At 41.7% G+C, this 25,733-nt stretch overlaps 1 protein-coding gene and 1 long non-coding RNA gene across 4 annotated transcripts in view; one reads left to right on the top strand and one right to left on the bottom strand.

Annotated features, from left to right (window-relative positions):
• LOC137226663 (uncharacterized) overlaps window positions 1–25,733 on the bottom strand; it is a 230,345-nt gene that overhangs the window by 9,911 nt on the left and 194,701 nt on the right. Inside the window, exons 5-6 of one of the 2 annotated variants that reach the window (XR_010944464.1) lie at window positions 23,997–24,144; window positions 14,684–14,779 (exon numbers count right to left, since the gene is read on the bottom strand). This is a non-coding gene — a long non-coding RNA (uncharacterized lncRNA). The remainder of the gene's footprint in view (window positions 1–14,683; window positions 14,780–23,996; window positions 24,145–25,733) is intronic. The other variant, XR_010944465.1, reaches the window with a different exon arrangement.
• LYPD6B (LY6/PLAUR domain containing 6B) overlaps window positions 1–25,733 on the top strand; it is a 232,646-nt gene that overhangs the window by 196,613 nt on the left and 10,300 nt on the right. For both annotated transcript variants that reach the window (XM_067741989.1, XM_067741990.1), the window contains exons 3-5: window positions 16,386–16,538; window positions 19,573–19,671; window positions 22,515–22,645. In XM_067741989.1, coding sequence (XP_067598090.1) covers window positions 16,424–16,538; window positions 19,573–19,671; window positions 22,515–22,645 — 345 coding nt within the window. In that variant the 5' untranslated portion in view covers window positions 16,386–16,423. The remainder of the gene's footprint in view (window positions 1–16,385; window positions 16,539–19,572; window positions 19,672–22,514; window positions 22,646–25,733) is intronic.

Genomic DNA, 25,733 nt, shown 5'->3' with positions numbered 1-25,733 from the left:
TGATTGCTGTGGCTAAAACTTCCAAAACTATGTTGAATAATAGTGGTGAGATTGGACAACCTTGTCTTGTTCCTGATCTTACTGGAAATGCTTTCAGTTTTTCACTATTGAGAATGATGTTGGCTGTGGGTTTGTCATATATGGCCTTTATTATGTTGAGGTTAAGTTCCCTCTCTGCCTGCTTCCTGGAGGGTTTTTTATCATAAATGGGTGTTGAATTTTGTCAGAAGCTTTTTCTGCATCTATTGAGATGATCATATGGTTTTTATTCTTCAATTTGTTAATATGGTGTATCACATTGATTGATTTGCATATGTTGAAGAATCCTTGCATCCCTGAGGTAAACCCCACTTGATCATGGTGTATGATCCTTTTAATGTGCTGTTAGATTCTGTTTGCTAGTATTTTGTTGAGGATTTTTGCATCTATGTTCAGCAGTGATATTGGCCTGTAGTTTTCTTTCTTTGTGACATCTTTGTCTGGTTTTGGTATCAGGGTGATGGTGGCCTCGCAGAATGAGTTTGGAAGTGTTCCCCCCTCTGCTAATTTGATAATTTGACAAGGATTGCATTGAGTCTGTAGAGTGCCTTGAGCAGTATAGTCATATAAACAGTATTTATTCTTCCAATAAAGAACATGGTATATATCTTTCTACCTGTTTGTGTAGTCTTCAATTTATTTCATCAGTGCCTTACAGTTTTCAGAGTACAGGTCTTTTTGCCTCCTTAGGTATATTTATTCCCAGGTATTTTATTCTTTCTGATGCTATGGTAAATGGGATTGTTTCCTTAATTTCCCTTTCAATATTGATACTTCAGTATTAATGTAGAGAAATTCAGATTTCTGTATATTAATTTTGTATCCTGCAACATTATTGAATTCATTAATGAGCTCTAGTAGTTTTCTGGTAGTGTCTTCAGGATTTTCTATGTATAGTGTCATGTCATCTGCAGACAGTGACAGTTTTAAGTCTTCCTTTCTAACTTGGTTACTTTGTTTTTCTTCACTGATTCCTGTGGCTAGGACTTACAAAACTATGTTGAATAAAAGTGGTGAGAGTGGGCATCCTTGTCTTGTTCCTGATCTTAGAGGAAATGCTTTCAGCTTTTCACTGTTGGGTATGATTTTATCTGTGGGTTTGCCTTTATTATGTTGAGGTAGGTTCCCTCTGTGTCCACTTTCTGAAGAGTTTTTATTATAAATGGATGTTGAATTTTATAGCTTTTTCTACATCTTTTGAGATGATTGTATGGCTTTTGAAGAACAAATTCTTCAATTTGTTAATGTGGTGTATCACACTAATTGATTTGCAGTTATTGAAAATCCCTTGCATCCCTGGGATAAATCCCACTTGATCATGGTGTATGATCCTTTTAATGCATTGTTGTATTTGGTTTGCTCGTATTTTATTGAGGATTTTTGTGTGTTCGTCAGTGATACTGGCCTGTAATTTTTTTTTTGGGGGGGGGGATCTCTTTTTGGTTTTGGTGATGGTGGCCTCATAGAATGAGTTCAGAAGTGTTCCTTCCTCTGCAGTTTTTTGGAATAGTTTCAGAAGGGTAAGCATTAATTCTTCTCTAAATGTTTGGCGAAATTCACCTGTGAAGTCATCTGGTCCTGGACTTTTGTTTGTTGAGGTTTTTAAATTACTGATTCAGTTTCATTACTGGTAATTGGTCTTTTCATATTTTCTATTCCTGGTTCAGTTTTGGGAGATTGTACCTTTCCAAGAATTTGTCCATTTCTTCTAGGTTGTCCATTTTATTGGCATATAGTAGCCTGTAATAGTCTCTTACGATTTTTTGTATTTCTATGGTGTCAGCTGTAATGTCTCCTTTTTCATTTCTGATTTTATTGATTTGGGCCCTCTTCATTTTTTCTTGATGAGTCTGGCTGAAGGTTTATCAATTTTGTTTATCTTTTCAAAGAACCAGCTCATTGATCTTTTTTTTTTTTTTTTTTTTTTGGTCTCTATTTCATTGACTTCTGCTCTGATCTTTATGATTTCTTTCCTTCTAATAACTTTGGGTTTTGTTCATTCTTCTTTTTCTAGTTCCTTTAGATGTAAGGTTAGGGTATTTATGAGATTTTTCTTGTTCTCTGAGGTATGCTTGTATTGCTATAAACTTCCTTCTTAGAACCTTTTGCTGTGTCCCATGGGTATTTGATTGTTGTGTTTTCATTTTCTTTTGCCTCTAGGTATGTTTTGATTTCCTCTTTGATTTCTTCAATGATCCATTGGTTGTTTAGTAGCATATTGTTTAACCTCCATGTGTTTGTGTTTTCTGCAGTTTTTTTCTTGTAGTTGATTTCTAATCTCGTAACATTGTGGTCAAAAAGGTGCGTGATTTGACTTCAGTTTTCTTAAATCTACCAATGCTTGTTTTGTGGCCTAGCATGTGATCTATCCTGGATCCTGTTCAATGTGCTCCTGAAAAGAATGTATATTCTGCTGCTTTCAGATGGAATGCTCTCTATATATCAAGTAATTCCATTTAGTCTAATGTGGTTTTTAAGGCCTGTGTTTCCTTACTGATTTTCTGTCTCGGTGATCTGTCCATTGATATAAGTAGGGTGTTAAAGTCCCCTACCGTATTGTATCATTGTTGATTTCTCCTTTTATGTCTGTTAATATTTGCCTTAAATATTTAGGTGCTTCTGTGTTGGGTGCATATATATATTTACAATTGTTATATCTTCTGGGATTGATCCTTTGATCATTATGTAGTGTGTTGCTTTGTCTCTTGTAACAGTCTTTATTTTAAAGTCTATTTTGCCTGATACATGTATTGCTACTCTGGCTTTCCTTGATTTCCATTTGTATGGAATACTTTTTTCCAACCCCTCATTTTCCGTCTATATGTGTCTCTAGATCTGAAATGAGTCTCTCTAGGCAGCATATATATGAGTCTTGTTTTTGTATCCATTCAGCCACTCTATGTCTTTTGGTTGGAGTATTTAACCTGACTACATTTAAGGTAATTATCGGTATGTATGTTCTTATTGCCCTTTTGTTAATTGTTTTGTATTTGTCTTTATAGGTCTTTTCCCCCCTTTCTTCTTTTTTTATTCTCCTGTGATTTGATGACTATATTTAGTGTTAAGTTTGGATTCCTTTTCCTTTCTTGTATGTATATCTATTATGGATGTTTGGTTTGTGGTTATCATGAGGTTTTTCTATAGCAGTCTCTCTCTCTATATATATATTGTTTTAAGTTGCCGATCTCTTAATTTCAAATGCATTTTTAAAACTCTGCATTTGTACTCTGCAGGCCCTCATGATTACTGGCTGCTGGTTAGCAGGACCTGGTCACGAGGAGGCTGGCTGCAGAACCCCAGGGGTCCTATGGCTAGTTTTGGCTCACCAGTGGCCAGAGTCAGGGTCCTGAAGACTCCACAGCTGTTGGCCACCCACTGGTGGGTGAGGCCAGGTCCTGGAGTTAGTGCTGGACCACTGGTAGACAGAGCTGTTTCCTGTAGTCTGGCTGCAGGGCCCAGGGATCTCAGATCTCATTTCAGATTGTTTGGGGGGTGGTGTTCCTGACACAGTTGGGTATGGGGTCTGTGGTGTCCTGAAGTTTGCATTGGCCTGCTCGTGGACAGGGCCAGGACCTGGGCCCAGCTGTTCCCAGGTTAAGATCTGGCCTGCTGCGAGCAGGAGCCGCAGGCTGTGGGATTGTAGTTTTCTCGCTTCTGGTGTCTGCCCCCTGGTGGATGAGGCTGGTCTAGAGGCTTTTGCAGGCTTCCTGGAGAGAAGGGCCAGTGCCTGCCCACTGGGGGGCGGAGCTGTGTCTTGGCCCTTTGGTAGGCAGGGCTGTATCTAGGGTGTTTTTAGAGGCAGCTGTGAGCTCAGGAAATCTTAAGGCAGCCTGTCATCTGTTGATGGATAGGGATGTGTCTCTGTCCAGTTAGTTGTTTGGCCTGCGGCATCCCAGTACTGGTGCCTAAAGGCTGTTGGGTGGGGCCAGGTCTTGAGCCAAGATGGCAGCTGCCATCAGCAGTGTTCATGGGTAGAATGTTCCCCAGTATGGCTGCCACCATTGTCTATGTCCCCTGCGTGAGCCGCAGCCATCCCTCACCTCTCCAGGAGACTCTCCCAGACAAGCAGGTAGGTCTGGCCCAGGGTCCTATCAAATTACTGCTTTTGCCTTGGGTCCTGGTATGTGTGAGATTTTGGGTAGGCCCTTTAAGAATGAAATCTCTATTTCCCTGAGTTCTGTGAGGCTCCCAAAATTAACCCCTTGGCCTTCAAAGCCGAATGCTCTAGGGTATCATCTTTCTGATGCAGGACCCCCCAGGCTGGGGAGCCTGACAGGGGGCCTAGAAGTCTCATGCCTGTGGAAGAGCCTCTGCAATATAATTCTCCAGTTTGTGGGTCGCCCACCCTGGGGTATGGAATTTGATTATATCTTGAGTTTGCCTTTACTACTTGTCTTGTGGTTCCTTCTTTATGCCTTTAGTTGGAGAAGATCTTTTCTGGTAGCTTCTAGTCTTTTTTTTTAATGGGTGGTTGTTCTGCAGATGTTGTTTTGGTGTGCTCATAAGAGGAGGTGAGCTCAGGGTCTTTCTACTCCCCCATCTTGGCCCCTCTCCTCTGTGAATTTATTTAAATAAACTTACATCTCTGTGTAGATATGTGTTAGGTTCTATGATGCTGCAAGAGTGCAGCCTTGAATACACTAAAGCTTCCGTGGGCTTCAGTGCTATGTTCAATGTGTTCATTTTTCTCAGCTCTTTTATTGAGGTTCAGGAATCTTGCCCCCCACCCTTCTCCTTATTTAATGATGTTCTTCAGTGATGGTAGCAGCAGAAAAAGCTGCATTTTGGTGGGCTTGTAATATTTGCATGGGATTATAGAATAATTTTCAGCTGGATTTTTCTTGTTGATATTCTCATTTGCTTTTTAAAGACTTCAGTCTCACCTTGATTGGTTTGTAGCATAAATCCAATTGTTGGTTTTTTATGACATAAGAGTAACAACTGTTCTTATGCTCTTCTGGTAAAGTCATTGCAGCTGTTCGTATTAATACCTGCTGTAACAGCAAGTCCTGATGCTCTGGTTCAGTCTGGCTCTTTTCCTGGTGTTTTGAGACTGGATTCAAGGCTTAGTCAGGGTCCTGGCAGGAATGAGATGGCATATTCAGACTGGTGTTACTTAAGAGAATGAATAAGGGGCTGTTTACAGTGGTGTGGGTTCACCTAGTCTTCATAGCTGGCAACAGAGAGAAGCCATTTAAGTGGTTACCAGAACGCAGGAGAAGGTAGCTGTGGAGCCAGGGACCTGATGGGAGCTGAGGGACATGATGACAGCCTGGCAGGGAGTGAGTCAGGGGAGTAACTTCCCCAGTCTCACTCTCTGCCCACCCTCTGATCTGCCAGTTTCTGCCATTGGCCAAACGAAGCTGAAAGCCGGTGGAAAAGGGAGCTGTGTGCCTGGTCTTCATAGCTTGGCTTCCCAGGGCACAGAGCAGGGTGCACAAGGTTGGAGGGTGGGGCTACAGGAGCAAGAGGTGAAAGCTCAGCAGGGTTCACCTCCTTTCACCCTTTTAGGATAGCTTGGGAAGATCGTGTGGTCATAGCATATTTAAGGCCTAACCTAGTGTGTGCTGAACCACATGTGAATAGGCCATCAGTGGGCAGAACTTCAGTTGTTGAAAATAGAGTTCTCACAATCTTCACATCGTTCACCTAAAATCGAAGTGAACAGTGAACATGGAAATGGAAATGGAAATTCTGTTGGTGGAAAAGATAGAAAAACTTTACTTTTTTTTTTTTTTTTTTAAAGGTAAGGCCTGCAAGTGTGTGAGTCCTTTAGAGACCTTTAGCCCATCTCTAGGCAAGGATTGGAGCTGCCGTGCCCACCCCAGTGCTCAGCAAGGAGGGCAGTCTTGTGTCCCCAAATGAACCCCATGCTTTTTTCAGGGTGGGGACTATTCCATGGGGTGGAGTGGACACAAAGTTTTCATGAGGGAGAAATACTGAAATTGGGCCTTTAAAGAGTGAGAAATACAAGGTAATGACACATGTGAGAGCACAGAGACTTGCTTTCTCGAGCACACTTCATGAGAACTGCCTTTTCTTTATGAGCGTAGACAAAGAATACAGATTTATCAGAAAGAAGATAAATGAAAATGTTCCACTGAGGCCTAAATATTGTGCCCACATATATTCTAGAGTAGTTTTCTTAAAATCTGTCTCCAGAGGAGTTTTACATTCTTCTCTCATATATGCTCAGATAATCATAGTATTTGAGAGCTGAAAATATGTGTATTGAATTTCAGTCTTAAATCTCGCCAGATACAGCGTAATCGTAACGATACTGGCTGGTATGTTATTCACTGAGAAACCATAAATCTCTGTTTTTAGCTTTTAAATTTATTTAATAATTTGAAAAAGCAGCAATGGGTAGGGACTTATTCCTTGTCCTTTAATTCCCACAACTCTCTGCAAAATAGATATTTAATATCTCTATTTTACTGATAGGAAACTGAACCTCAGAGCTGTACAGGGATCAGCCAGAAGTAATAGATCCAACTAGTGACAGGATCAGAATTTGCTCCCATGCCTGAGTGCCCCGTCCATTCTCCCCCCATTATACTAGGCAGCGTTTACACTTGACTTTACCCTTGTGGGACTGTGAACCATTGCTTAAGCGTCGTTTTTCATGTTGCAATGAAAACACTATTTAATGCACATACTTTTTCAGTTTCCTCTGGGAATATAAAATTATGCACATATATATCTTTATATATGTACATTTCCTTCTGCTCCAAGTGGTAATAGTGACAATTTATAGAGCAGATGACATGCTGTAACTTTGTTATATATGTAGAATGCAGAAATTTTTTTATTAGGATTGCTTTTATAAGCTTGTCAGCTTCCAGAGAGTTCTTTGAATAATCTGTTCTGGATTTTGTGACTGTGCAAAAAAGTCAGCACGATAATCTTTTGCCATTGTGTGTAGTCTATTGTTGGTTTTCAAGTGCCCTTCTGTTTCAGAATGATAGCCATGAACGTGTTCTTGTATAATACATTTTTAGATATAGAATCAGGAATAATTTGAGCTAGTGTTATAAACAGTGGTCAGTGACATAAAGCCTCAGCACAGAAGAAGGACAACAGGACGAATGCATAGTAAGAGTTCTGCATCCTAAAGCTCTCCCAAATGACAGATAACGGTGCAGGTGCTGAAAGCATTGGACGTGATTGGTAATACAGTCTCTTAACAGAGTTCTAGGGATTCTTTATCACCTGGCACATAGTGCTTAAGCAGTGAATTCATTCAATAAGATACGTGTATTCGTGTGTATATGCAGATGCACATACACATACATAAACACACACACACACACATATCCAGATGAACTTGTCATCTAAGATTTCTGCTTTGGTACAGATATTCCATCATATTAGAATATATACAGAGAGATTCAAATGAGAGACACATCTGTGTGTATACACTCTAGTTTTATGGTCATTTTTCTACCTCAGCTGAGACTAAATGAAGTCAGAAGTGCTAGCCATCACCTGCACGTCTAGTGACCTTGAAAGCTATTTTCTCAGTTGAGTTCTATCTTCACGCATGAGTGCTATTTTCACACGAGTGCCATGTGTTTGAGAATGCATCTTTGGGGTGGTTCTCCTCCACTCAACAATTATAGAATAATGGATCCTTAGCCAGCTGTCGGACATTTCAGCCTACATTTCTATTATGTGAACTTTGATTGGTTATTAAAAGAAATGAGTTCAGTACAGCAAGCAAGGATAGGGAACATAAAAACGATGTCTTCCGTGCCCAGCCTCTGTTGCCACTCAGTTTATATCCTTGCAGTTCTGCTGGTAGAATCACCCATTAACAGCACCAACACCTGTGTGCCTGCAGCTCTCCCGCAGAACTTCTGTCCAGTTATTGTATCTTCCTCTCAAATTTAAAAATACCCCTCTCACACAGAAAAGAAAATAATCTCTCTCATTTGCCTGCCTGGCAGTGGAAATATCTTTGTAAAATTACCTCTTAATATTATGCCTTTGGCTTTTTTAAAGAAACGGCCAAATGAGAGATGCATCTGGAGCTCTTCAAAACAAATTTCGGGCATTATCCATGTGTTGTTTGCTGCTCTCTGTATAAACACGCATAGGGACCACTAATTTGAGAATTAAGGATCAGGGGGAGTTTTCTTTTTACAAATAATGAGAATGTTAATGAGAATGTGTGTTCCATGTGTGTCTCTCTTGGCTCCTGGGAAGTACAGAGCAAAGCGTGACATACAGCAGAGGAACACCATTCATAGAAGGGGTTAGGATCTTTATTTTCCTCTCATCCAATATGGTTTTGACTCCATATTTTGAGAGGTTTAATGCATAAATGACTTGGCATCAGCCTCCTAAAAATCATTTATGGAAGCAAACTGGGTAAAAATTATTCCACCTATGTGAAGGATACTCTCAAATATAATCAATTAACATAGTTTTATTAGATTCCTACCATTTGTCCACATAGTTCAATACAACATGACAAACCAATCTTGATTCTTTTTAAAAGGAGTCCTGTTTCTAACTCCTAAACATCTAATCTTGTTCACATGGAGTTCTTACCTTCTTATTCTTCTGTGTCATGACAGCCTTCTCAAAAAGATGTAAAATTGTATCTTTGACACAAATGCAGGACTTCCCTGGTGGCGCAGTGGTTAAGAATCCGCCTGCCAATGCAGGGGACACGGGTTTGAGCCCTGGTCCAGGAAGATCCCACATGCCGTGGAGCAACTAAGTCCATGTGCCACAACGACCGAGCCTGCACTCTAGAGCCCGCAAGCCACAACTACTGGGCCCGCATGCCACAACTACTGAAACCCACACGCCTAGAGCCCGTGCTCTGCAACAAGAGAAGCCACCGCAGTAAGAAGCCTGTGCACCGCACGAAGAGTAGCCGCCGCTCGTGCAACTAGAGGATGCCCGCGCGCAGCAACGAAGACCCAACGCAGCCCAAAATAAGTAAATAAAATAAATTTATTTTTTTTTGCGGTACGCGGGCCTCTCACCGTTGTGGCCTCTCCCGTTGCGGAGCACCAGCTCGGGACACACAGGCTCAGCGGCCATGGCTCACGGGCCCAGCCACTCCGCGGCATGTGGGATCTTCCCGGACCGGGGCACGAACCTGCGTCCCCTGCATCGGCAAGCGGACTCTCAACCACTGCGCCACCAGGGAAGCCCTAAATTTATTTTTTTTAAATGCAGCTGAAAAGCTATTACTTTGGAAGTGTCTTTTAGCTTTTTCTTAAAATTTGAATCACGTTTAAAAAGATGTCTTTAAAATTGATGAGACTATTTCTTCACCCAAATTACACACTTACGGGCCCTGTATTAATTCACAATTGATTTGCATAATGAAGTTATTTTAATAATAGCACTGTTTTAGACATTATCTTGTATCACAGTTGCATGTAGTGGGAAAAACTCCCATCTTTAGCACTGCAAAATGCACAGCTTTATGTTTAGAAATGAGATACTCAGTTCTGTGAGTCTTTGATCCTGTGCTTTATGAGATTTTTTTTTTAAGTTTTACTTTAAAAGAGTATAGCAGAAATCTGAAATATTATGATATTGTATTACATTTATGACTTTTTATGGCATAACTAAAGTCTTCATTAATATCCTTCCCCTAAAATCATAGAATATTAGAAGTGAAAGGAACCTTGGCAGTCATTCATTCCAACTTCTCACTTGGTTGCGATAGAGAGAACTTCTGAATCTTCTTAAGAAATGAGTGCAGAGAACTCAACACAGTTTACTAGATTTGGTCCAGCTGGTGTGGAATGGAATTGGACAGTTATATCCCTTGATCTGATCTCTATTCTCCTGCTAATGTTACCTGAAAAAGCCTGGGGGGAGGGAGGGAAGGGAGAGAACATGTCTTCAACATCCTCTAAGTAAAATGTACATTACCTATGTAATTGCACTCAATCCACACAGTTTAGAAATGTTACCTACACGACTCTAAGCCTCGCTTGTCTTAGTGGCAAACGGGGACAATATTTCTTAACTCTGCGGTTGCCTGATTACTAAATGTAGAACCAGAATTTTATCCTAGGTCTACTTGAATCAAAAGTCCATTGTTTTCCCTCCTCAAAGATGACTGTATTAACTCTTGACAGTCACAGCTCACTAGTGGTTCACGTTGACTTTTGGGCTCCAATAACGTGTGACAGCACAGGGACTGTGTCTCTCTTATTCAGTGTTGTATACTAAGTGCTCAGCACAGTACTAGTATGAATGCATGACTTATGATCATGCTGCTTTCAAGATGTGGACAAGCAGGACTGAGAGGTTGAATCATGATTCTATTTTTCCCTACTGAATGTTATTATGCAAGAGTAAATAGAATCCATGGTACTCCACGGAGATTTTTGTATTTTCAGATGAACATGATGGACGGAGCATAAGCTAAATTCTCTCTTGTATTTTGCTTCAGGCACATAGAAATGCTAAATTCAATATCTTTAAAATTAATATTTAAACTTAGCGGGGAAAAGAAACTCTTCATGTACTGGAGCAGAGAATCTGTCAGAGAAGGTAACAGCTGAGCCGCAGGAGCTGGGCTCTCAGTGCCCAGGCGAGGTTCCCCTCAAGGAAGAGAGCTGGAGCTGGAGCAGTCTCAGCTTAGATCCCGTGATGCTCTTCCCAAATTTAATGAGAACCAGAGTATCTCCATTGGCCAACCTCTCCTAATAGCCAGAAGCAAGTAGTACCACCCTTGGAATGGATGGTAAAGGTTTCCGTCAGATTTCTCCTTTTCAGAGGAGTGTTTTCATCTTTTCCACTGTTTCTGAGTAAAATTCCAGCACTCATGTTGAATTTCCTCTTTGCCTTCTATTCTTTTTACAGGGGAGCCAGGCCTATTTGGTTGTCATTAAAGCGTCTTACTGTGGGATAAGTGATGCTTGCAGGAAGGTGTGAATGCGAGTGTTGATAGGCATGTTGGACTTAGGAGAGCTGCTCCCCTTAAATTATGTACTTCATTTGTTTTATTGGCAGTGCAGGTTGGCCTGGTGCTTGCTGACTCATTACTAGCAATTGTGCAGGAAGTGCCAGTATGTACCACCTCTGCTTGGCCTCTTCTGTTTCACGTCTCCTTTTGATTCCATCATTTCTTTATCATCTTTGGATGCTCTGGCAGCTCCTTACTGCCCACAGCCTTTGTCTTACTTGCTAAGAAAGGTGCTCCTTATATAGGTCATAGCTAATGATGTTGGTTCTATTCCCAGACGTACTCATTGACTATCTACCATGTGCTGAGAGTATGGGCCTAGGGAATATAAAAAGTAATGTAGTCCTCTTCCTACCTCAAAAGAGTTTGAGGTCAAGGATGTGTCACGTCCTCAGGCCCGCACGTTCCCCAAGGAAGCTTAAAAATGCCACATATAGGAGGAGATGATGGCCATGGCTCAGCCCTGGGAAATAGTCATGCTTGTGGACCAAGGGCCACGTAGGTCCTTGACTCCGGGCAGTAGCGGGCCATTCTCACTTGGGGTTTCCTAAATTTACGAATCTGGCTACCTGCTGTTCCCTGGAATGCCTGAGAGTTGCCTACCCCTGTTGTATCCCTACCAATGCGCCTTGCAAAAATCCCTTCCCTCTCGGCAAAGCAGCACACTGCATTCTGGAACAAAAATTAATGTACCTTCCGAAGAGAGGACTCATAAAATAAAGACCAGCACCACAGGTGAGGGGTTTCTGACAAGGTCTACTCTCTGGGAAAGATGGATGATGGTAATGCACTGTGTCTGGGGAGGAACGTTTTGAGGTACCCTTGAGTTTGAGAAGTGTGGCCCAGATACCTAACATGGATGTGGAGCTTTCTAAGAAAACATCTAAGTTACAGGAGGCCAAATCGTAACGGCCATATTCTGAGTCAGCAAGCAGCTGTTCTTATTAACCATTATGTAGGTCTCAGATTCCTTTGAGAGACTCAACCCAGGGGGAAAATATGTATGGACACAATTTTGCAAATAACCTTAAGAAGCTCAGAGGTCCCCTCTCCCTCATATGAAGAGCTCTGCTTTATGTGATGGTCCTAGAGAAAGTACCAGAATGGTTTAGTCTAGCTTGTATTAAAGATTTTTTTTCCTTCTGGGGCAGAATACAAGCTCTGCTATAACCTTGTTCTGCTAGAAAGATTGCAACAAGAGCCTACTCAGCAAAGTTTCAGCAGATAATTTTTAGTTCAGAGTCTCCGTGAAATGATTCCAAATGTAAAACAATTTTCAGATACTATAGTCATTTGCTTTTTCATTATCCTAACGTCTTTTCGTTGTGAAAAAATAAAGCAGTCATGTTAACACAAACCTATATACTGAAAGACAGAGATAAATATAGGTGCTTGGGAGAAAAGCAGTATGTAGTGATAGATTATAAAGCATGCTCTGGAAAATGTGACATACTGTTATTTAGTGCTGTCTTCATTTGACAGGTAAAACCTTTGCAGTTTTGGAGGATTTTGATAGAATAAGGCTATGCTGTTTTAACTAAAAATGGAAATGAAAATACATCTAGTCTATATGGAAGCAATATTCTTGTGGTATGTTTTTCACTATTTTCATCTTCTGTGCTAGAACAAGCTGTGCGGACATGTTTTGAGGGGATGCTGTTTCAGGCCATGCAAGGATCTTGGCATGTACTGCCCCTGAACCCCCCCTGTCCTGTTATATAATAGTAATGAGACCATCCTCCCTACAGTGCTCTTTCCAGGAAAGGAGAAACCAAAACACAAGTCTAATTCTTGGGTTTGTTGTTCATTCAGTCGTTTTTTAAGTCTTCTGTCATCCATTCAGAAGAAGCTTTGTGGTGTATCTGAGCTCTGTATTCCTCCTGGAAGAAAGGAATGCACTCTTACTTGCCTTCCTTTCTTCCACGAGCTAGAAATAAGGCTAGGTGTTTGGGACCACTTACTACTCTCCAAAGCTTTCTTGAGAGTATTTTTCAAAACTAGATAATGTAAATTCGAACAGTTTCTTGACTTTGCAGGACCTGAAATCCTTGCCACGGCTTGCCAAGTGCGTGTGTGGCCTGACCCCACTGGCTTGGCTTTGTCTCTTTCCCCCTTTCTCATGCTTTCGTCACGCTGGCTGCTTTCTGAGTTCCCCCGACGAGGCACACTTCTTCCCAACTGAGGACCTTGGTTTCTTTTCCCTTGATTCTTTGCTTGGACGCTTTCTTCTCAACATTTAATTCACCTGTGCACATGTCACCTACTCAGATGTACCGGGCCCACCATATATATAAAGCAGGTCCTGCTATTCACTAACATATCACCTTATTTTTCCTCCACAGAGTTTATGACGATCAGAAAGTATGGTCTTTTCCATATTTACTGGCTGTCTTCTCCCTCTAAAATGCAGATTGCTTGAGAGCAAAGACCTTGTTGGGGATCTAGTGGTAAAAACATCTGTTATGTACGAGGTGTCAATAATGGTATGTTGAATGAATGAATGGGCTTTTGTCTCACTGAGATTATGTGAGGAAAATCAGGCGTTCTGAATTGTGATCCCAAAGTATTTGGGGATTTGTTCATCATGATAAATGCTTACGTAAGAATTAGCAAAATGCCAAGCACGTAGCAAATTAGTTCAAGTGCTTTATATGTATTAACTAATTTAATTCCTATAACCCTATGAGGTACATATTATTGTTATTACTCCCATTTTATAGATGCAAAAATTGTGATACAGGGAAGTTAAGGAACTTGCACGAAGCTACACAGATTGTAGGTCTGAAGGCAGGTACATGAGCCAATGAATGCTCTTTACCACCGAACAGAGAGTGCTTGATAAATACAGCTTTGACCTTGTGCCCAGCACTGGCTGAGTGCTTTGTATGCATGGTGTCACTCAGTCCTCAGCTCCACACTATGAAATAGGGACTGTCATTATGCCTGTTCTGCAGATGGGGAAGCTGAGGTTCGGAAAGCTTAAGCAATTTGTCTCAATTTCCATAGTCGCTTAGTGATGCAAAAGGGACTTGAATGTAGATAATGAATGCTGTGATCTCAGGCATCCTCTCCACGTTACAAGAGCACTTGTGGGTGGCTCTTGGAACACAGTCATTTTCAGGCTTGTGAGAGAGGGATTAGTCTCCCTCATTCAAAAGGTCTCCACTGGTGTCAAGAAGGGGTATCAGTTACTTGGCTACAGATTCATAACGAATACGGAACAGTCCAACTCAGAGAAATGAATAGGGAAGCAGAATTTGTGTCAGTATAACCACTGGTCTGTAAGGAATAATAGAGTTGGTTAAGTGTTCATTTCTTCAGAAAGAGCATAACAGTAGGATTTAGAAACTTGATAACTGTGAAAGGTCAATTTTCGTTTCTAAAATGAACAAGGACAGAATTAGAAATATATTGGTGTATCACTAGGTCCGATTCTGTACTGAGCTGAAATGCAGTGTACAAAGTTTAGCACTACTGTTTTGTGAAACTTACCAGGTTTTTCACCCTGAGTCCTTCCTTAGGGACTCAGTTCTCTCAGTAGCAAAACCATCTGTAGGGATGATATGATGTCGTGGGTACATTCTGTCTGATTTTCAGCTCATTCTCTATAGGTAGGCATTATTAACCACCCATACGAAACCAGTATACCCACAACACAAGAGGGGGGGCATAAAATCCCTAGAACTTATGCATTCTTACCCTGGCTTCAAAGAAAGTATCCATGTGAAGGATTATGGTTGCATTTGTGGACATCAAACTTTTTTTCTTTGGAAGACTCCCTGAACCCCCTGAGACCTATTGATTCAGCAAGAAGAAAACAGGTTCAGCATGCATATATATATATATATATATATATATATATATATATATATATAAAGCAATTTATATATTTATTTTTGGCCACGCCTAGTTCCCCAACCAGGGATCAAACCCATGCCCCCTGCAGTGGAAGCATGGAATCTGAGCCACTGGACCGCCAGGGGAGTCCCTAGCCAATATATATATATATTTTTTTTTTGCGGTACGTGGGCCCCCCCACTGCTGTGGCCCCTCCCGCCGTGGAGCACAGGCTCCGGACGCGCAGGCCCAGCGGCCATGGCTCACGGGCCCAGCTGCCCCGCAGCATGCGGGACCCTCCTGGACCGGGGCACGAATCCACGCCCCCCACATCGGCAGGCGGACTCCCAACCACTGCGCCACCAGGGAAGCCCCTAGCCAATATTTTTGAACCCTAAGATAGCATTTTCACAGAACTTGTATTACAGGTGCTCTTATGCAAGCAGTTCTATGTGATCCTACCTGAGCCTCTAACTTGATGCTCACAATTACCCAAATGTGTGGGCAGGGCGGGTGTTATTAAGCCACCTTACAGATGAAGAAATGGAGGTTAATAGAGTTTAAAGAGCTTGCCCACGGTCAGGCCACTAATAATAGCAGAGCTAGCACCTGAACCAAAGTCTTTGGACTCCAAGTTACTTACTTTTTCTACTGGCTCACACCTCCCCCTTCTCAAAGAGAACCTGCTGGTGGTGATGTTCCAGGTTCCGAGCATGTCTCCTGAAGATTTCCTTACTAGCAGGTCTGCTGCTAGAGGGTGGAACCTGTGGGGCTTAACATGGAACACCTTACTTAGTGCTGTGTGCACATCTGTTGTTTCACTGGGTTTTGGCCCTGCTGTCTTTAAGTGGCCGAAAGTGATGAACAGTATCTGTGGGCCAGGACTAACGTTATATGTATGGTTTTCAAACAACTGTTATTCTGTTTCCTTGAGAACCACCTGGCTGCTTCTCCTTGCTCCCGAAGTGACGGAAACAGGTGGGGACGGCATTTCATGGTTACCCTTATTTCTCTTCTCAGTGTCTGTGTGTTCTGGGATCCAGCAGAGACTTTGTTTCTCAAACTGGTTGCCCTTTTACTCAGTGTCCTTCCTGCTGCTCCAACTTTTATTGTTTCTTCCAAGTTTTGAAAGAGTTGCAAAATTCATCAACCATAGGTATTTAACTCAGGGGATGGAATTTCAGACAGGTGGTTCTGTAACTTCAGCTGAGCATGCCTCTGAACCGACCTGTGGTTGTTCAAAGATCAGGTGGTTCAGCACGAAGTAAGCCAGCCCACTGAGGCAGCAGTGGAAGGGGGCGCAGCCAGGCCAGGACTGCTGCTTGATCTCCAGGAACCCAGGCCACTGGGCGTCCTGCAGAGTGCAGAGGCCTGCCCAGTAAAAGGCAGCAACTGCTCAACTTTCATCTGATGGGGAAGAATGCAGTTTACTCACAGGTGCTGGCCCTACAGAACAAGTAGATTGTTGAATATATTTGAATAATCAAGCTTTCCAAACAAGCAAAACGTACTCCTAGTGATGTATAAAATGCCAATAAACTCAACCAGTCTCTTTTCGCTGCAGGTGTACGAGTTTTGGACTTTTCCACACCCAGGGTCAGAATGCCGCTCCTCTGTCATGCCCTCACTGTAGCTGTGGTCCAGACCTTTATCTTCTCAGAAAACCGGGCATTTGCCAAGAACATCAACTTCTATAACGTGCGGCCTCCTCTTGACCGTAAGTAGTGGTTGTCACCATCACTGGTGATGGGGGGGGGGTCAGAGTAACTGTTTGAAGTCCCTGTTTCCCTATAGTAACTTTGCCTTTTCCGGAACGTTTGGTTTATACCCAGCGTAAATCAGAAAGTCTTCACTACTTCCATGAGTAAGGGTAACACATGGTGACAGAAATTTTCTCAATTTCTTTAAAATGGTTTGGCTTCCTGCTGAAGTCTCAAAAGGGTTCTTGTTTAAAATAATCTTCTGAACACTGTCCATAAGAATGGCTCAGCAGGAGAAATTCAGTGTTCTTTGTTGATCTCTTCCCTGGAGAAGGATATTGACTGTAGGAAGCTTCTGCATAAATTATATATACTTTCAAATGGCCATTAACAATTTTGAAAACAGATTAGCATGTTTGAAATTTGGAGGGGAGTACTATTTAGATTTTCATTAATATTATGCACAGTCACTATATATACATATATAAAATATATATATATTTAGTAATTCCAAGAATCTATTCTAAGGTCATTAGCCATTTGAAGAGAAAATGCATTTAAAAAGACTTTTAATGAAGCATGAACATATATATATAATCTCACCTCCTTTCTCTCCAGACAAGTAAAACTTCTCTGATATACTTTACAGAGGATTTGTTATAGATGAAAATTGTTTCGTGGAAATGTGAATGCCAGTGGTTCCCACATCTGTAGGAGTATCAGAATCGCAATAAAAGCGTTTAAAACTACATATTCCTGGGTCCCTTCTCCCGAGATTCAGTAGTCAGGAGGGTGGTATGCAGAATATTGTTTTTCCCTTTTCCCCCTCTTCTTTTTAGAAAAGTTCTCCTGATGCTGTTGATACACAGCCAGGTTTGGGAACCACTGTCTTTATACTCCTAAAGGAGGACTACTCATACTTCATACTCCTGTATGATTACCATTCTGCATTTTGTGTTTTGTTTTTAAGGACATTCAGTCATTAGTAGGTGTATGTGTACGCACGTATATACTACACAACCATATACATATGAGTAATAGCCCACACACATCTTGAACTATCATTTATTACAAATTTCTAAATTGATAGCTTAATGGCATAGCATAGACATACTTTTCATAAAATCTACATTACTGACAAATTTGTAACCTTTTATAAGAAAAAATTATTAAAGAGAAAAAAGTAATATTTGATTACTACAGAAAATTCCAAAGAGACAGGAAATGTGTAGAAGAAAACAAAATTTATTCATAATCCCAAGATTCAGAGGGAGCTCTTCTTTCCATTTTTGAATACAGCTGACCCTTGAACAACGCGGGTTTGAACTGCCTGGGTCCACTTACATGTGGATTTTTTCCCCATTGTCCATACTCTAGTACTACATGGTCTGCAGAGGGCCATATGCAGGGCCGACTATAAATTACATGAGGATTTTCAACTGCATGGCAGGTTGGCGCCCCTGACCTCCACGTTGTTCAAGGGTCAATTGTGTTTCCTTCTACTGTTCTTGCTCTGTATGCGTATTTAACTTCGTGGCAGAGATCACACAAATTTAATTTTGCAGTAGCTTTTGTTTACATTGTGTTTTGAATATTTTTCCATGACTTTGAAAGTATTTTAATGTCTTACATTAAAAATGTTTTTACTCACATAGCTGGCTATGTGAGTAAACTATTTCCCCAAGCTTTATACTGGGCCCCAAGAGTGCACACACACTCTCACAAGCAGGCTAAATGTTAACGCTTCATTGAAAATCTTTTTAAATGAAGTTTCCTCTTCGGTTGGCGAATGACCTTAGAATAGATGCTTAGAATTACTAAATCAAAAAGGTTGTGCCAGTTTATACATTAACTATTTACCTACCAGCATTGAGTTTTAGTATTTTTTAAACTGTGCTGAATTAATAGGTGAAAATGGATTTCATTATTTCATTATTTATTTACTTACCTAATTCACTTTTATGCATAGGCAAAACTGAAATGTATTGCAAGAACTACTTTCATGTCCTCTGAACTTCAGCTTTTGATATTTTGCTCTTGTTTTATGCACTGCTTTCTAATTATCATCCCAACTTAGGGATGGTTTGGGTTACCTTGATCTGTGTCTGTTTCATTCTCCAAAAATAGGAGAACTGAAAGTTTCATACAGGGCTTTATACTCTGGCCTATAGAGAAATGTCAAATTTATTGTACTTTTGACTTCTCACCCAACAAAATAACAAGATACAAGGCAGGAAAAAGAAAGCATAAAGAAAAAAAAGAACATACTAGTTGTTCTCAATCCAGACTGCTGGCGGCTCATAATTCCTCCTTTCAGTGACACTCCTGCCTGAGAACAAGGGCCTGAGAATTACTATCATCCTTCTATTAAATGTTACATTCCTGAAAGAGGTCTAATGTTGGGATAACTGACATATATCAAATGAGATTACTTGTTTGAAGTTAAGTGTAGCTGTAATGCAAGTACATATGGATGGAAACCAACCTGGTTTTTGATGTGCCAGGGACTCTACTAGATATTTTTCTTGCAACCTGCTGTTTAATCTTTATCTCTGCAAGTCATGGGGATCTTCACTGTCACTCTTATTGTAAATATTATTATTTCTTAGAGGTTAAAAAATCATACAACTAATTAGTGAGAAGCACAGAATTCAAGCTTAGGTTAATGTGACTCCAGTTCTTTTCAGGGCCGATACTATATCAAAGTATTGGTCCCAATATTGCCACCGTCTTTGCCTGTCCACTCAACCCTCACTTATCCCCAAGTTATAAATTATAATAGAACAATACCATGGATATTCAAAAGTGGCTCATAGAATCATTTGCATTACTCTGTAGTAGATATTCATAGATGAAATATTCAAAGAAAAGGGAATAAAGAAAATTCCCCAAAGTGTGGCAGTTAAGCCCAGCTCCATAGAAACAGAAACTGTAAGGATAATGACTTGTAACTTTCATTTGATCTAGTGAAAGTTGCTAACTTTATGCCATATTTGATGTTTGAAAAAAATTTTTAACCATACTGTTTCCCTTTTTTTTTTTTTTTTAAAGCGACACCATTTCCAAACAGCTTCAAGTGTTTTACCTGTGAAAATGCAGGGGATAATTATAACTGCAATCGATGGGCAGAAGACAAATGGTGCCCACAAAGTAAGTGTGCTGAGTTTGGAACTCTTTGGTGATCAGACCTCATTTAGATCTCTCTTAACTGGCCCTGAGCAGAGGCATCTTATGTGATGAGATTAGCAAACCAGCAGGCCGATGATGTTCTATAGAAATCAGAGATTTTTTTGACCAGACTATCCAGACATCAGACTACTCTGAGAGTACATGGAAACTGATGCATAGCCTCAATTTGTAGTTGTATGGGCTTTGAGGAAGAATTTCTTAATATTTACCAGGGAGAACAAATAGACCACAGTGTTGACTAGGGCATTCTAAGAATGTCAGAAATGCTTGATGATACTGCTAGAAAAGTCCTACTTACTGGCTCAGGCAAAGGAAGGTTTTTGTACTCTTGAGATACACTGATGCTTGAGAAACTCATTCATTTATTCAACGAACATTTGAGCATCTTTTTAGTTTGTTTAGTTCCCTGGTAGATCCCCAGTGCCTAATCCAGTGCCTAGACCATATTAGGTGCTCAGTAAATATTGACAGAATGAAGGGATGCCTTTGACTAGGTAGTCAGGAAATCTTCTCTGAGGAATATACATTTGAACTGAGAACCGAATGACCAAAACGAGTCAGCTGCGTGGACATCTGCAGGAAGAGCATGCCAGGAAGAGGGAACAGCAGGTGCAAAGGCAAGATTTGGCTTCCTCTGTGAACAGGAAGAAGGCTGGCTGGTGAGGTGTAGTAGGAGATGGAGAAAGGATCTGATCGAGATTTAAGGACTGGGATGTGCAGCATCTTATTTGTTCTGATAAGAAGTTTGGATTTCATTGTAAATGTGATGGGAAGGGAGTAGGGTGTTTAAGCCGTGGAGTACAAGATGCTAGGTGTGTTCTAAAATATTTCTCTGGCTGCTGAGTGCAGAATGGATGGTTGGGCACAAGAGAAGAAGGGGACACCAAATGGGGTCTTTCATTGTTTTGGGGCAGGAGAAGATGATGACTTGGACTAAACTTGGAGGTAAAGCAGACAGGGTGTGCTGATGGATGAGCTGTAATTGAAAAGCTCTACTTAGAATAAGGAGATCAGGCTATTTGGATTATAGGATGCACTGTTTTTTTAGGTTTTCAGATGTAAAAAGCCAACAAAAACAAAACTCTTCCCAGACTTAGAGATTACCAGTTTGGGTCTACTATTACCTTGAATCTTTTGGAAATTTCTGTATCACATTATGGCAGTGGAATAGCCTTACCTCTTCCAGATGATGCCAAACTGTGGAACCAAGAAATAGTAAATACACTGGAGACCTCTCCTGGGCCTGAGAATCTCACGCTGTAAATTAGCACAGATGGCTGTGACATTTACATGGACAGTATTTTTCATTATTTCTTTCCAAGAATAATTATCAAAATATTTTTTTCTTGCGGTTATTTTACAGTTCTGCAGAGTGGTTGACTGAACTGTGCTTGTGAGCGCATGTATGCTTTGGGGGATTTGTTTCTACGTTTTTCACAGACATGAATTTCAGTGTTTCTGAGGCTGCCAGATGCCTCTCTTTAACTAGCTTGTGTCAGAGGGTGGGTATCATTCTTTAACCATTTGCTTTAAATTCTCCCAAGAACTGGATGGGAAGGGTTCGGAACAGTGGTCGATTGGGGCATTGATGTCCAGCCTCTTTATGGACACTGTCTGGCACTTTTCTTATCCTCATCTTTATGGCTGGCATTATTCTTTTGGATTTTACCAAATGCTGTTCCTACTAGGTCTGTGCACGTTCCAATCTGTCTCTCATTAATCGAAGCCACTTTTAATGGGAACATGCATGGAAATTTCTGGGTTTTAGAATTTCATCTCTGTCGAAACATGGGCGCAAAAGGGGGATGCTGCAGCTTTTCGCCAACAAGAAAATGTCAAGGAAAGCCTGACTCATAGAGAGATGGACTCGGAATGCCCCCCGCATTCCAGCGTGCGTAACAGTACATTCTTGATTGTACACCAGCCAAGCCCCCAAAATACTAACCATCTGGAATTCTGAGGCTGTAATTGCTCACTTTTCACCTTGTCATTATTGAGGGGGTGATAGTCAACCATTTCTTGGGGCACACAGGCCTGTGGCTATTCTTTGTCATCTCAGGTTTCCTTTTCACTTTATAGCTCTGCTTCTGTGGTCTGCCAGGGTTGTTAAAAGAGGTTCTCTAGGTAACAGGATATGACAAGAATGACATTTCTTATTTTATTTACCCCGGCGTTTAACTCTGACTTTGTAGGGCTGCTTTAGCATGTGTGACGGTCTCTAGGAACACAGGCAGCTACCAGTTCTCAATTCTTCTTTGTCTGGAGTACAAATGAGAATGCCTTCCAGAACATGTAGTGGTTCCCTGTCCTTCAGAGTCCCAGTCAGCTGCTCTTGTAGAGCGCTCTGCTCACGCCCAGTTCAACGCTGCGTGTACTAAGAGGCACGATAGTGTGCTGGTGAAGAGCACAAACCCTGGAAAACTGCCTACGTCAGCGTCTTACCTTCCACTTGACACTTTCTTAGGAAATGAGCAGACCTATTTTTTTGCAGTTATACTCCTTTATTGGAGTATAATTGCTTCACAATAGTTTATGCATACATATGTCCCCATATCCCCTACTTCTTGGACCTATGGTTTTGATGAAAAGCTTGTCCAATTTTTTCTCAGCTTTACCTGGCACCAAAGAATAAGTGCCCATTTATATTCATTTTAAAAATAGACATGTGCTTCAGATGCTAATGCCTGTTCAGCAATGCCGCCTAGAAACGTAAGGATCATCCTGAATTTTAGTCATTTCTGAAGTGACTGTTGAAAGGTTGCTTTTTACATTGCAAAAAAAATAAGTTGCTTTTTTCTGCCTAGATACACAGTACTGTTTGACAGTACATCACTTTACCAGTCATGGAAGGAGTACATCGATCACCAAAAAGTGTGCCTCCACAAGTGAATGTCATTTTGTTGGCTGCCACCACAGCCGAGATTCTGAACACACGGTAAGGAGCATATGTGTGTGTAGTTATCGTCCTGTGGTTTCTTGATGGTGACGGCTGGTTGTATATAGAGAGGCAGGAAGGATAGATAATGTCAAACATACGTATACTTCGAGAGACTCCCTTACACTGATACAATGGAGATGAAAGAAGAAGCCTTTCTGTCCATCAAACAATAATATTACTAAAAACAAATGATAATTCTCAGATTCCAGAGCTAGACCCCAGGATCTAGACCTTGGACTTTGGGTGAATTGTCTGAAGTCAACACTGGAAGCCCCAAAAGCAAACAATCCATGCACGAGAGGATGACCAACACTACACAGCCCAGCTTACATATTTTGTTTATGGCTAGAAATCACCAAGAGCACTGCACCGAGAAGGTGGAAACAGACGAGGAGGTGAGAATCTGAGAGGTTAACCCCAGCTTATTAAAATGAGCAATAGAGGGCTTCCCTGGTGGCACAGCGGCTGGGGGTCCACCTGCCGATGCAGGGGACACGGGTTCGTGCCCCGGTCCGGGAAGATCCCACATGCCACGGAGCGGCTGGGCCCGTGAGCCATGGCCGCTGAGCCTGCGCGTCCGGAGCCTGTGCTCTGCAGCGGGAGAGGCCACAACAGTGAGAGGCCCGCGTACCACAAAAAAAAAAAAAAATGAGCGATAGATACATTTTAGATGAATCTATCTCTTCAGTTTTCTCATTCTACCATTCTAAATGAGCATTTTACTCTTTTACATGCCTGGAATCCTGAAATGGTTGAGAAAAAATTACTTGAAGGTATGTTAATTTCATGAGATCTTCAAATTCAATTTAGCCTATACATAAAGAAAATGGTCCTGACACCAGTGGCTTTCTAAAAAAATTTAGTTTGGTATGCTTGATTTAAAGTGTTGTGTTCATTTCTGCTGTACACCAAAATGACTCAGTTATATATTCTTTTTCATATTCTTTTCCATTATGGTTTATCACAGGATATTGAATACAGTTCCCTGTGCTATGCAGTAGGACCTTGTTGGTTATCCATCCTATATATAACAGTTTGCATCTGCTGACCCCAAACTCCCAATCCTTCCCTCCCCACCTTGGCAACCACAAGTTGTTTCTCTACGTCTGTGAGTCTGTTTCATAGATAAGTTCAGTTGCTGACACCATTGGCTTTTAGCTCCAGCTACAAAGGAGAATCTGCTGGTTAGCTTTTGTGGGCTTTGGTGTGGGGTGGGCATCCCAGACCAATTGAAGCAACTTCCGAGTGAGATCCTGGGCCTCAGGGATTTTTGTTTTTTGAAGTTCCCCAAGGTGATTGTGATGTGCAGCCAGGATTGAGAACCACTGAGGTAGATACTTTATCTTACCTGGCCATCCTGGAAGCCATTTGATATAGACACTTTATCCTGAAAGCCTCTGTGAATGTCCGGATTTATCAGGTTGAGGCGTTGTATCCGATATCATGACAGGGAGTGCTTCCCTTGAGAACACCTTGTGCCGTGAGGGAGCATGCCGCTGTAAAGATAGGAATCAGTGTTAGTACAGACAACAAGAGTGATAATTATCCCCTAACAAGTAGTACTGAGAAAGAAAATCAATGACCAATCCAAAAGGTTCCTAGCTTTTATTTTTGTTTCAGTGTTTCTGCTTACAAACCTTCAGAAGAGTTGTTGACTCAGTTAAGCAGTCTTATTCAGTTTGCCTTTCTCATGCTTGGGTTGGTGCAGGTATCACACTTAAAATGAAAAGACTCTCAAGATGGTTTCTACTTTGAGGTAAGTGGGGGGAAGGGTGCCCAAGGGCCTGGATGACTCACAGACTAAAAGCCAACTCAATTCTGTCCTCAGGTCTTTAACCTCCTAAATGTTTGCACTTCAGTTACTGTCTCACTGCAACCACTTAAGAGACCGCAAGCCAGAACTGCCCAGCCAGGCCCTTCCTGAATTCCCACCTCAAAGAAACGTTTCCACTTAGAAAAATTACAGTATGAAAACTTGGAGAAAAGATGGCATAGTAGAAGGACATGAGCTTATCTTCCCTTACGAAACACCAAAATCACAGATGACCGCTGAACAACCATCGACAAGAAAAACGCTGAAACCTACCAAAAAAGAGATCCTACATCCAAAGACAAAGAGCCCCAAGGAGATGGTAGAAGGGGTGCAACTGTGATAAAATCAAATCCCAAACCAGCCCAGTGGGCAACCCACGAACTGGAAAATAATTCTGTCACAGAAGTTCACCCACAGGAGTGAAAGTTCTGAGCCCCACATCAAGCTCCCCAGCTTGGGGGTCTGGCAATGGGAGGAGGAGCCCCCAGAGAATCTGGCTTTGAGGCCACTGGGGTTTGTCACAGGAGCTCCACAGGACGGGAGGAAACAAACTCCACTCTTAGAGGGCACACACAGGGTCTTGTGTGACTAGGACCCAGGGAGAAAAGCAGGGACCTCATAAGAGTCTGGGCCAGACCTACCTGCTGGTATTGGAGGGTCTCCTGTGAAGGCGGGGTGTGGCTCACTGCAGGGACAAAGACACTGGCAGTGGTAGTTCTGGGAAGTTCTCATTGGCATGAGCCCTCTGGGAGCCCGCCATTTTCTCACCAAGACCTGGCCCCACCCAACAGCCTGTAGGCGCCTGTGCTGGGACACCTTGTTTGCCGGCCAAACAAACAATGGGGTGGGAACACAGCCCCACCCATCAACAGACAGGCTGCTTAAAGTCTTCCTGAGCACACAGCTACCAGCTAAATATACCTCCTGACACGGCCCTGCCCACCAGAGGGACATGACCCAGCTCCACCCACCAGTGGGCAGGAACCAGTCCCTCCCACCAAAAAGCCTGCTTAAGCCCCTGGACCAACCTCCTTTGATATACACAGATCAATCAGTGTGGTACACCACATCAACAAATTGAAGAATCAAAATCATATGGTCATCTCAATAGATGCAGAAAAAGCTTTTGACAAAATTCACCACCCATTTATGATAAAAACTCTCCAGAAAGTGGGCATAGAGGGAACCAATCTAATCAAGGCCATAAACTGAAAGCATTTCCTCTAAGATCAGGAACAAGACAAGGATGTCTACTCTCACCACTATTATTCA

This window comes from Pseudorca crassidens, chromosome 6 (assembly GCF_039906515.1).
Source record: "Pseudorca crassidens isolate mPseCra1 chromosome 6, mPseCra1.hap1, whole genome shotgun sequence".
Lineage (NCBI taxonomy): Eukaryota > Metazoa > Chordata > Mammalia > Artiodactyla > Delphinidae > Pseudorca > Pseudorca crassidens.
Note: the sequence above shows the minus strand (reverse complement) of the source record. Positions and strands in the feature narration are given on the sequence as shown.